At 40.7% G+C, this 12747-nt stretch overlaps 1 protein-coding gene across 2 annotated transcripts in view; it reads left to right on the top strand.

Moving 5' to 3' along the window:
• The window catches only part of bbox1 (butyrobetaine (gamma), 2-oxoglutarate dioxygenase (gamma-butyrobetaine hydroxylase) 1), a 140770-nt gene that overhangs the window by 75558 nt on the left and 52465 nt on the right, over positions 1-12747 (top strand). For both annotated transcript variants that reach the window (XM_069905301.1, XM_069905291.1), the window contains exon 4: positions 6144-6342. In XM_069905301.1, the coding sequence (XP_069761402.1) occupies positions 6144-6342 (199 nt within the window). The remainder of the gene's footprint in view (positions 1-6143; positions 6343-12747) is intronic.

The raw sequence follows: 12747 nt of genomic DNA, 5'->3' as shown, positions 1-12747 counted from the left end.
CTCAAACTACAGGGGAATCACTCTGCTCTCCATTGCAGGCAAAATCTTCGCTAGGATTCTCCTTAATAGACTAATACCTAATGTCGCCAAAAATGTCCTCCCAGAATCACAGTGTGGCTTTAGCGCAAACAGAGGAACTACTGACATGGTCTTTGCCCTCAGACAGCTCCAAGAAAAGTGCAGAGAACAAAACAAAGGACTCTACATCACCTTTGTTGACCTCACCAAAGCCTTTGACACCGTGAGCAGGAAAGGGCTTTGGCAAGTACTAGAGCGCCTCGGATGCCCCCCCAAGTTCCTCAACATGGTTATCTAACTGCACTAAAACCAACAAGGTCGGGTCAGATACAGCAATGAGCTCTCCGAACCCTTCTCCATTGACAACGGCGTGAAGCAAGGCTGCGTTCTCGCACCAACCCTCTTTACTATCTTCTTCAGCATAATGCTGAAACAAGCCATGAAAGACCTCAACAATGAAGACGCTGTTTACATCCGGTACGGCACGGATGGCAGTCTCTTCAATCTGAGGCGCCTGCAAGCTCACACCAAGGCAAAAGAGCAACTTGTCCGTGAACTACTCTTTGCAGATGATGCCGCTTTAGTTGCCCATTCAGAGCCAGCTCTCCAGCGCATGACGTCCTGTTTTGCGGAAACTGCCAAAATGTTTGGCCTGGAAGTCAGCCTGAAGAAAACTGAAGTCCTCCATCAGCCAGCTCCCCACCATGACTACCAGTCCCCCCACATCTCCATCGGGTGCACAGAACTCAAAATGGTCAACCAGTTTACGTACCTCGGCTGCACCATTTCATCTGATGCAAGGATTGACAAAGAGATAGACAACAGACTCGCCAAGTCAAATAGCGCCTTTGAAAGACTACACAAAAGAGTCTGGAAAAACAGTCACCTGAAGGAACACACAAAGATCAGCGTGTACAGAGCCGTTGTCATACCCATGCTCCTGTTCGAGTCATGGGTCCTCTACCGGCATCACCTATGGCTCCTAGAACGCTTCCATCAGTGCTGTCTCCACTCCATCCTCAACATTCATTGGAATGACTTCATCACCAACATCGAAGTACTCGAGCTGGCAGAGTCCGCAAGCATCGAATCCACGCTGCTGAAGACCCAACTGCGCTGGGTGGGTCATGTCTCCAGAATGGAGGACCATCGCCTTCCCAAGATCGTGTTATATGGTGAGCTCTCCACTGGCCACTGAGACACAGGTGCACCAAAGAAGAGGTACAAGGACTGCTCAAAGAAATCTCTTGGTGCCTGCCACATTGACCACCGCCAGTGGGCTGATCTCGCCTCTAACCGTGCATCTTGGTGCCTCACAGTTTGGCGGGCAGCAACCTCCTTTGAAGAAGACCGCAGAGCCCACCTCACTGACATAAGACAAAGGAGGAAAAACCCAACACCTAATCCCAACCAACCAATTTTCCCTTGCAGCCGCTGCAACCGTGCCTGCCTGTCCCACATCGGACTTGTCAGTCACCAACGAGCCTGCAGCAGACGTGGACATACCCCTCCATAAATCTTCGTCCGCAAAGCCAAGCCAAAGAAGCTTGAGGATGATATCAGAATTGGTTGTATTGGGTACAATGAAGAGGATTATCTGATCTGTTTTGCGGAAACTGCCAAAATGTTTGGCCTGGAAGTCAGCCTGAAGAAAACTGAAGTCCTCCATCAGCCAGCTCCCCACCATGACTACCTCACTGACATAAGGCAAAGGAGGAAAAACCCAACACCCAATCCCAACCAACCAATTTTCCTTGCAACCGCTGCAACCATGCCTGCCTGTCCCGCATCGGACTTGTCAGTCACCAACGAGCCTGCAGCAGACGTGGACATACCCCTCCATAAATCTTCGTCCGCAAAGCCAAGCCAAAGAAGCTTGAGGATGATATCAGAATTGGTTGTATTGGGTACAATGAAGAGGATTATCTGATCTGTTTTGCGGAAACTGCCAAAATGTTTGGCCTGGAAGTCAGCCTGAAGAAAACTGAAGTCCTCCATCAGCCAGTTCCCCACCATGACTACCTCACTGACATAAGACAAAGGAGGAAAAACCCAACACCCAATCCCAACCAACCAATTTTCCCTTGCAACCGCTGCAACCATGCCTGCCTGTCCCGCATCGGACTTGTCAGTCACCAACGAGCCTGCAGCAGACGTGGACATACCCCTCCATAAATCTTCGTCCGCAAAGCCAAGCCAAAGAAGCTTGAGGATGATATCAGAATTGGTTGTATTGGGTACAATGAATTATGATAGGATAAAGATGAACTGGGAAATTGGGCCTATAAATGGCAAATGGAATTTAATTTGGTCAAGTGTGAAATATTGCACTTTAGCCGGCTTAACCAGGGTAAGAATTTCAGAATGAAGAGGATTATCTGATCTGTTTTGCGGAAACTGCCAAAATGTTTGGCCTGGAAGTCAGCCTGAAGAAAACTGAAGTCCTCCATCAGCCAGCTCCCCACCATGACTACCTCACTGACATAAGACAAAGGAGGGTAAGAATTTCAGAATGAAGGGTAGGGCCCTGGAGAGTGATGTGGAACTGACAGACTTAAGGGTACAGGTGCAGAATACCATGAAAGTACTGACAAAGTTAAGAAAAGGCAGGGAAGAAAGCACTTGCAATGATATTATTCGTTGAGTAGAGCACAAAGTAGTGGAGTAGTGATGCCAGGTGACAGCTATAAAAAACATCACTGAGATCACACTTTGAGTATTGTGTGCAGCTCTGGTCACCCAGCTATAGGGAATGTATCATTAAGGGTGCAGAAAACATTCGGGTGATTGTTACCAGGACTGACCCATTCTAAGGAGATGCTGGATAGGCTGGGACTAGCTTAGGGGGACAACTTGTTCAGCATGGACAATTTAAGCCAAGAGACCTGCTTCTTTGTTGTAAAACTCTATGATTCTAATTTTGCTGAGATCAAAATGTTGAGAAAAACCTAAACAATCAGACTAACTAATTACCACTCCTTCTAGCTGTTCTCAATCATCAGAAATATAATGGAAGCTTCTATCAAACAGCATTCACTTAGCAACAACATATTCCCTGATTATTTAGAGATTTGGTTGAGTGCTAATTGAATGTTTTATAAATAAACCCTCAAACTCGGGTGAAACTAGGGATGGGTAAATATTCTTTCACTTGTTTTTACAATTCCTACTTCCTAGAGAATGAATAAAAAGTATTGAGAATATTTTCAGAGATTTTACTTGTACAATTTCCTTTCCCTTCAATGTTTGATGTAGGCTATACAAATTCATTGAATAAACATTACTTGATGTTTTCCATTGTGAATTGTACACCAATTAGCAAAATGCTTCAAACAACTGCACCCAGGTATAAGATACACTTCCAACCACCTCAAAGTCAAGTCAGGAATGTACCCATATAAAACTCAAATTGGTAAATGTGTTAATATAATCTTGTGTCAACATCAAGTAATAAAAATAAGAGGGAAAATACTTGCATTTAATACATAAAAGTAAAATATTCTTTAAAAAAGTGATAAGAATTCATCAAAAGGAATTATTTACAATTATTCCAAGCAAGTTGTGCTGCATAAAACACACTTATGCAGCACTCTTGATGATTTTATAATCATATAACCATTTACCGAGTGGAAACAGGCCATGTTGGCCTTTCGAGTCCGCACCGGTTCATTAGAACAACTCCACTAGCTCAAACCTCCCGCTCTCCGCCAATAACCCTCCAACCCCCTCATTTCCATGTGCACGTCCAACCTTCTCTTAAATGACAGAAGGGACCCTGCCCAACTATCTCATTCGGAAGATCATTCCATTCTGCATCTTAGAAAAGATCAGTCACTTAAGTTATTTTTGAAGCATGATTTATTAGTTGGATGAATCTCACAGTTTACGGGCTGATAGAACCAGTCAATCATATTTTCATGGAACTATGGTAGTCTTCTAAAACATCACCAAAAACTTGACAGAAGCTCTGTTGGTGCTTAACTAGCATAAGCTGTGCTTAACTTACAGGAATGGGAATAAACGAACATTTAAAAGTTCCTGACCATTGTATGTAATTTTCTGATAAATATTTGAAAAGAAAATTGCTAAACTGTTTTGGTGGTGAAAAGTTGCAAGGTGTTCACTACATCAAGGAAGGTTTTGCTGCCTGACATTGCTCTGGAGCTAGACAAACTTGTTTCAGAGCACATTTATGGCCAGTTGTATGGAAAAAGCAAACGGCAGTTGTTACTTTTATGCAGAAGCCAAGAGCTGAACCAAAACGACAGATGAATTCTGAAAGTTTATATTAGGTTACAGATCAAATGTTCTTTTTGGCTCTTTGATTCACTGGGGAAGTGAATACTGTCAGGTCTTGACCGAATCTCATAAAGTTTGATGCACGATCAATTACACAAAGACTGAAGTTGCTGAAACTGAAGGTTTTTATTTGCAAGAGATGGACAGCATCCCTATGTTGGTCGCTCATGCTGAGCCGGACTTGAACTGGGGGCAGGCTTGTGGCATTATAGGGAAGAAATGGGAGGAGTCACGAGTCGAGCAGTGAGAGCAGGGTCAACCAGGGAAAGTCATGTAATTTACATATGACAGATATGTACAAAAGTGGTTCATCACATTCACCCCCTCTTTTAAAAGTAAGTCCCGGGGTATGTGGAGTGGTCAGCTTCCCCTCATAAGTTCATCTGTCCAGCGGTCTTCTTTGGTGTTATGAGTCCCTGTCCAGGGGTCCGTAGTAATCTCTGTTGGTTTCAGCTGATAAATCCCAGTTGGCCTGGCAGGGGTACTTGGCTGGGCTAAGGGGGTGGGGGTTGTGTGTGTGTTGATTGGCAGGGGTGGCGAGGGTTGGGAAGTTGGGCCCTGGAGAGCTGGGGGGGGGGGAGAGCGTACCTGTCATCTGGTTTGGGGGAATGTGGTCCAGATGTTCCCGCAGGTGCCAAGTCCCGGATAAATAACGGGTACTCACGCCCGTCTGGGAATGCCACATGAGCGTACTGTGGGTTCACATGAAGCAGCTGGACCCTCTCGACTAGAGGGTCGGACTTATGGGTCCTCGCATGCCTACGGAGTAGGACTGGCCTACTAGTCATTTTAATGACTATCTCATGATTTTTGGTACATTCCCAAATGTGAAGATACCTTCCCTGACATGAAATGCATCATTGTTTCATTCCATTTATTTATCCCATTTACTTTTGATTTATTTATTTTTGGTAACATCAGTATGGCCCACCATTCAACCACTGACACCCCATCCAGCCCACTTATGGTGAAAGATTGCCCGCCCCTGGACTAACTGAATGAGAGTGTAGGCACAAGAAGCCAAAATATCCACTCTTCCTTTTTTTTCTTTTGCATAACTATTGCCCTGTGGGTCAAGGTTCTTCAAGTACACATCCAAATATGTTTTAAATATAATAATAGTTTCTACCAATACCATCCTTTTAGATAGTGAATTCCACTGGGTAAAAAAAAAGTCACTTATTTGGAATATTTTAAGAATACATGAAATTTCCTTGCTATTTACTCTAAGATCCTTTAAAATTTTACATACCTCAATTGAGTCTTGTGGTCTGAAGCGAACAACCCAAGCTCATCCTATCTACAATTCATCAATCCTGGCAGCATCTTTATAATTCTCCTCTGCACCTGCTCCAGTGTATTGAAAGCTTTAACGTGATGTATTGAGTCTAAATCTTTCTGACCTTGCAAAAAAAAAATTAACAGTGTTAAAATGAATGTGAATATGCAAAATCTCAGTGCAATGTTAAAACTTGGATTAGTTTGAAGGAGTTTAATAATTTTCTTTCAAGTTGATCCCTGATTCAGAAAGTTGATTTTAATTTCCATTCAGCATTTTGGCACATAATTAATGTTGGCAATACAGCATGGAAACAAACCTTTCAATCTGCCGTTTCCATGCCAATAATGGAGTATCTGTCTACATTAGTCCTTTGTTCTTGCACTCGGTTGCAACAGTAATAGTAACTAAATTACAAATGCATAAAAATATTTCATTGATACTCAAATGCTTTGGATATCCTCTTGAAGTATGTGATTGGAACCTTTTTAACAAGAATTTAATGTTCACTGTCTTTAAAAAATCATTCTAATTTGCTTTAAAACAGATCAACAGCTTTGGGGTTCAGAGCTCCAGATCCCCACCGCCAGCTTTGAAGAGGTGTTGACCAATGATAAAGTGGCTTATGAATGGTTGTGCAATCTCTGTAGAGTAGGAGTTGTGCAACTGAAACATGCTCCTGTGGAGAAAGGACAAGTGGCTAAGTTGGGAAAGAGGATTGGCTTCCTGAGGCAGACCTTTTATGGGTAGGTAACAAATGTCCTTCCAAATTTCATAATATGTTTCAGCAAAATGCACTTATCTGTCAAGTGTGATTCCTTACCCTAAATCTAATAACAGTTGATATGTTTTAATGTTCACAGAAAGATTTTGAAAATCAATGTTTTTAATAAACTGGGAAATCAAGAAATAATACTTGTTACGAGCCCAGAGGACCCCAAAACCCAGCAGCAATAGATATTCACCAAGACAAATGGTTACTTAAACAAAAATTGCTTTTAACTATCTTTAAACATGAAAATAGAATCAAACTTTAACTTATCACTATTAACTTACTAAACCTAATTTAACCGCCTTCTAATTCTAAGTGCATGTGTTTGTAATGTGTGTGTAAGTTCAGAAAAGTTCTTTGGTTCACAGTCCAATCTCACTTTCCATTCCTCCATGTTCACTGGTTGCAGGCAATTCTTATACTGTGCGCAGAATTTAACATTTATGAACTTTCACCAGGCTCTGGTGCTTGAAAGATAAATGGTTACTTCTCAGGAAGGTTCTTATGGTTTTCAGAGAGATATTTGTTATTCCAGGACATCCACAACTGATGTACTTCCATCAGCCACTCCAATGTCTTGCTGGCGAAACTTGTCCCTTCAGAGTTCTCCTGATGATGGCCTCTTTCTTTCAGGTCACCACAGAGTTCCTTTTTGTTTCACTTATTCCAAGTGAAACATTAGACAGCTAATCCTCTCCTCTTGTATGAACCACAAGGGATTTGACCAGGCCGTCTTGCAAATGGGCTTTCCATAAGCTTGCCAGCTTGTCCTTTTCCAGTCCCAGCTGCTCTCTGCTGGCTGTAACACTGCAGAACTGATCTGTGTGTGTGTGTGTGTGTGTGTGTGTGTGCGTGTGCGTGTGTGTGTGTGTGTGTGTGTTAAAGAGAAAGCCTGTTTGACTCTCTCTGCTTGCAAAACCACATGACCCTCTTAGAACAGCAAGCTCTCCTCCAGACAGAAGTGGCTCCGACATGCTCTTTCATCTGTTGCCTTTTGTAAACAACAATCCATTAGTGAAGTCGCTTGAGCACTCTTCAAAGCTCTTGCAAAAGCTCTGAGAATCCAATGTGTCTGAGCTCCAGTATTTCAAATAAGATCTGTTTTAATGTGTTTTTATGTAACCTACTCTAACAAACCTTTCCCAATTTATCTCCCAAAAAACATTTCTATATACTCTCTCACATACAGAAATGAATTTGATTCAAGAATATCTGTGCAAAAATGTTATTTGAAGTTAAAAAGACCCAAATTTATTCAATATAGTGCATTAGGAAGATAAGAAATAAAACACGAAAGTCTGCAGACAATGTGGTTGAAGTAAAAACACAATGTTGGAGAAACTCAACGGATCAAACTGTATTTTATATAGCAAAGATAAAGATACATAACCAACATGTCGGGCTTGAAACCTTCATCAAAGTATGTATTGAATTTTTTGTGTGACCTTGATGAAGGACACTGGCCTGAAACATTGGTTATGTATCTTTATCTTTGCTAAATAAAGTACACTGTTTGACCAGCTGAGTTTCTCCAGCAGTGTTATTTTACTTATGGAAGACTAGAACTGTTCTCCAAGGGAAGAGCCCAAAGGCTCAGTGAATAAAGCAGATTTTTCAGATGTACAAAGAAAAGAGCCGCAGAGTTCTACAGCTTAGATCAATAGGAGCCTAGAAATAATGATGGATTAGTTGGAAAGCATGTGGTTTTTTTTGCAGGAAGGATAGACAACTACGCTTCACAGAGGTGAAGCAAGTCTTGATTGGGAGTAGATAATAAGTATAAATGGATAAGCAGGACTTGTTAAGAGTTTCAGACAAGGTGCAATCCATGGAGAATAGCAGGTGGGCAAGCAGACTAATCCAGACGTGAAAGGAAAATATTTTTTCAACAGCATATGGCCTGACATGACACAGGTGACCAGTGTGTTTTATGTAGAGTACCTGGGAAACTACAGCAAGCAAGCCTTTCATTGCATCTGTAAATTGTAACTTTATATCTGACAATGGGGGCACAGTTAACTTAGCGATTAGCGCTACGCTGTTACACTGACCGCCACCGGGGTTCAAATCCAGCATTGTCTGTAAAGAACTTGTTTGTTCTCCCCATGGTTCTGTGGGTTTCCTCCGGGTGTTTCCTCCAACCATTCAAAATCATACCAAGGGTGTGGGTCAGTTGGATGTAATTTGGTAGTATGGGCTTGTGGGCCGAAAGGGCCTTTTATCGTCCTGTATGTTTAAAAAAATTTTTTTATTTTGTTCTATTTCGAAGTATGGGGAATGATTGAGTAAAGTAGCAGTGACAGAGGCATTTGTGACCTAGAGAAGAACTCTTACTTTAAGTAATAGGAGAAATTTTATTTAGAGAAATATTCTTTGTTTCTTTTCCTCTCCCTCACTGCCTCTTTCAAACTACTTTCAAAAGAACAAGTGGTTGCATTTAAAATGAATCAGCATCATTCTGTACTAGCTATTTTGTAAATGCTTGTTCAATCATGAAGTGGTGGTGAAAGTGTTCAAATGTGTTAATGGTTAAAAGTACAGTATATTGAGTTCTACAAACCTTACACTTAAGTGATTCAGTTGTGATGGGCAAGGAATGTTTTTGAAGAATGCAAGAATCAAGGCTTTTGTGTAGCAAGCATGTCTATACCCCCTTACACATTTGCAAGTGATCCTGGGAATTAACCGCCAATCAGCCTTTAAAGTGCCTGGTGTGAAAGCAAAACTAGCTCAGCGCCGGCATCAGGTGACATCATCTCACGCCGGGAATTGATGGCCTCAACCCTTAGTACAAACCCCAGCATATACAGATGCTGGTGTTGCAATCGGGCAAGTGTGAAACGGATAATTGCATTGTGGGATTGAAAGTACTCAAGTTTTTGCGTGAGTGCAGGAACGTGAAGGAAGAAAAGATTGAAATGAAGGTATAAATGTTGCTGTGGGAAAGTCGCAGCAGGAGAAAGAGAGAGAGGAAATATATAGCAATAAATAGCATTAGCGGACCATTTTTAAATAGCGTGGGAAAATTGGTAGCGCACAATTTATAAAGACCGTGCGGGGGGGAAAAGCAATGGTTGACCTGACTTTCCAGAATGCCATGCATCAGAGAAATCCCTCTATAAATGCTCCATGGGTGCAGCCAGGCATACAGCCCTTTCTCTGCTGCATGGAATTCTGGGAGGGCAGGTCTGCCATCATTTTTTCCCATAGTATTTATAAATTATATGAATAGTGCAACCAACTTTCCCATGCTATATAAATTGTGCGCTATTACAAACATTCCCACACTGTATAAATTGTGCTCTAAAGCACTACCAATTTTCCCACACTGTTTAAAAATTGTCCACTATTGCTATTTATTGCTAGTACTTTTGCACAGTCCCTTCATATAAATTGGCACAACAACAACAGGTGCTGAAGGGCTCATACTGTTCTGTACATAAAGCTTAATTATGTTATATTAAGCACGATTAATTTTGTTCAAATATAAGATCATAATACGTTGATCAGGTCCACTATCATTCAATGCGTCGTGACGTCACAGGTAGAAGGTAGAACAGTCCTAACCCCAGGGATGGATTCTTGCAAGTGTGAAAGCATTCAGTTAAGTCAAATGTGAAAAGCCAAAAAACCCCATTCCTATCCCAGGACATTGAATATCCAATTTAGTGCGATGCAAGTGTGAAAGGGGCTTTAGTTAACCTTTGACTTGAATACATTGAGTTTTCACAGCTTTCGAAAGTGGAAAAGACTGAAGATTCAATTGAATTGGAAAATTTGTCTCATCTCAACCTTAAATAAGTGATCTATTAAGGTGAAGTTGTTGGATGTGTGCAATTAACATTAATTAATCTTTAAAAACTTTGACCCTGAGACTGAAAATCTTAAAATTGTAGCTTTTGAATGAGGGAGATCCTGCAAGCACCAATTGTACACTTCTCTATTGCCTGTCTGACCAATTCATCTGAAAAACCTTGCACCAGCCTACCCATTACAAAGACATGAATAATCTAAATTATAACCCCAGCCGCATCATTGATCGAGTTTTCATTGTTCCCATCTCCGCAGAGGCCTAGTTGAGGTAATATAACACCAAATCAAATGCATTTGATAGGTAATGAACTCAAAAGATAGGTGTTAGCTTTCCCTCCCTCATACCGTTTCCAAGTTAATTTATGCTTTAAAAGTAATGCCACTGAATTTGGAAACAAAAGTGACTTGCACGCTAGTATCTGAAATCATCTTAATTTTAAGAGCCTCCTTAAAATCACACATACAGAAACTTGTATGGGAATTAATTTGATCCAAGGCCTTGACCAACTACTTTGATACTAGCACAGAAACTTGATTTGGATTGAGATTTTAAAACCTTTTACAATGGTTTGTCCAATTTTACCATGTGGAAATTCCAGCCCATGGTGTGTAATGTTTTCTTTCTTCAACATTATTTCCCTGATTATTGACAGTAATTTTCAACTGTGTATAACTTGTTCTATATTTTAAAATGTACAATGAAACCAGGTGAAAATTCCAGAGTAACAAGGCCTCCTGAAAATAGGTGTATAAATTGATACAACTTTCCAAATACCTCTACACAGGACTTTCCACTTGATCTTTAGCATCACTCATTAAATTTTGACATAAATTTGGAGAATTGTTACAGTAAATTAGCATCCTTATTGAACAAGTATCAGAAAAAATTCTGTTGTAGTTAATAGCTATACCAGCATAGGCATACAAGAATCCACGTCCAATCTGTAGGGAATAATTACTAACAATGATATCATTTCGCAGTTCATCGGCTCGCAGACAATTTCAAAACCATATTTACAGAATTCTGGAAGGAAATTGTTGCCATCTGGCTTTCCAAAGGAATATCTTTTGCAATTTAAAAAAACCATGTTTCCTTGCAATAGTCTGCTTTACAGAGGAATACTGTGTAAATTGCAACAAGGGGCCCATCACACCACCATTACTGGACATTTACTCTTCGTGAGTCTTTGGCATTTGATTTTTAACATTTTAATTGTCAGAATTATAACTATTTCAGTGTAGAAAACAATGTATAGTAGAATCCCCATTATCCGGCACTTAAAGGAATCACGGATGTCGGATATGTGAATATTCCATTTGCCTGAGACTCACTCTTTCAATGCCTAACTAATACACCTGCATTAAGAATACATCAATTGAAAGTCAAGATGATGTCCAAAATATAAAGTAATTTGAAAAAAAAATCAGTGTTGTAGTCTATAATTATGTAAAGTTCACTTTAATCAGGTAATTCCCATAACTTACAAAATTTAAATTCGAACCCCAGTGGTTGATGCTAGCCACTATATTAACCAAGCTGCCAATTTTAAACTTGTGTATTGTTTTTTACCTTTCCGTGTATGCCAGTGTGTAGAACAAACCTCAAAACCTAAAAATGTTGCCTCAAAATCAGGGTATATGCTGGGTTTAAAATCCAAACCTTGACAGTGACATTTCAACATCGTTGCCATCTCCCTCCACTTTCCCTCGCACCCCCCCCCCCCCATCCTATCCCCATCCCGCCGATTCTGACTCGGGTGTCTTGGTCAAGCCCTTGGCACATCTTCCACACCCTGACAACTTGGGTCACCTCCATACAAGTGGTGGCAGTGAAAACAATGCATATGCATTGAAGGGCATTGCCAGTTCATTGGGGAAAACTTGCACATGTCTAACAAAGTCTCAGCCCTCCCCTGCGGGGTCCATCAGCCCAGTCTTATTTATTTGAAAATTATTTGTTTAGTTATTTATTTCTTTTTTTTTAATTTTGCTGGTTGTTTGAGTTTCTGCTTGATTGAATTCCGGATAATGGGGATTTTACTGTATTTGGGACATACAGAATATGTACAGATCAAGCATCTCCTTAACCAATTAGTTACAGAATTACTATGAATTATCAAAGAGCAGTACATTAAAGTGAAAGACAAAAAATTTACATTCATCTACTTTATTTTATTTGCTTCATAAAATGTCCCAAAGTGCCTTACAGGTAATTGAAGTATTTTTGAAGTGAAGTCACTGCTTTCAGGCAGGTTTTGCTGACAGTTCCTATCAAAACAACCAGCAAACAGCCACTTATTTATTCTAGAGGAATTTACTTCGAGGAATTAGGGGATATGGGGAGAAGGCAGGTAGGTGGAGTTAGGTCATAAATTAGATCAGCCATGATCGTATTGAATGGCGGAGCAGGCTCGATGGGCCATTTTTGGCCTACTCCTGTTCCTACTTCCTATGTTCCTATTTGAAAGTCCCACATGCTTTCCTATGTCTGCTTTCAAACATGCACTAATTGAATAACAAATACTGCCACATTTATACTGGAAACCTTTGCTGGACTTCTCAGGAA

Source organism: Narcine bancroftii, chromosome 1, assembly GCF_036971445.1.
Source record: "Narcine bancroftii isolate sNarBan1 chromosome 1, sNarBan1.hap1, whole genome shotgun sequence".
Taxonomy (NCBI): domain Eukaryota; kingdom Metazoa; phylum Chordata; class Chondrichthyes; order Torpediniformes; family Narcinidae; genus Narcine; species Narcine bancroftii.
This window is presented reverse-complemented; position numbering and strand designations above follow the sequence as displayed.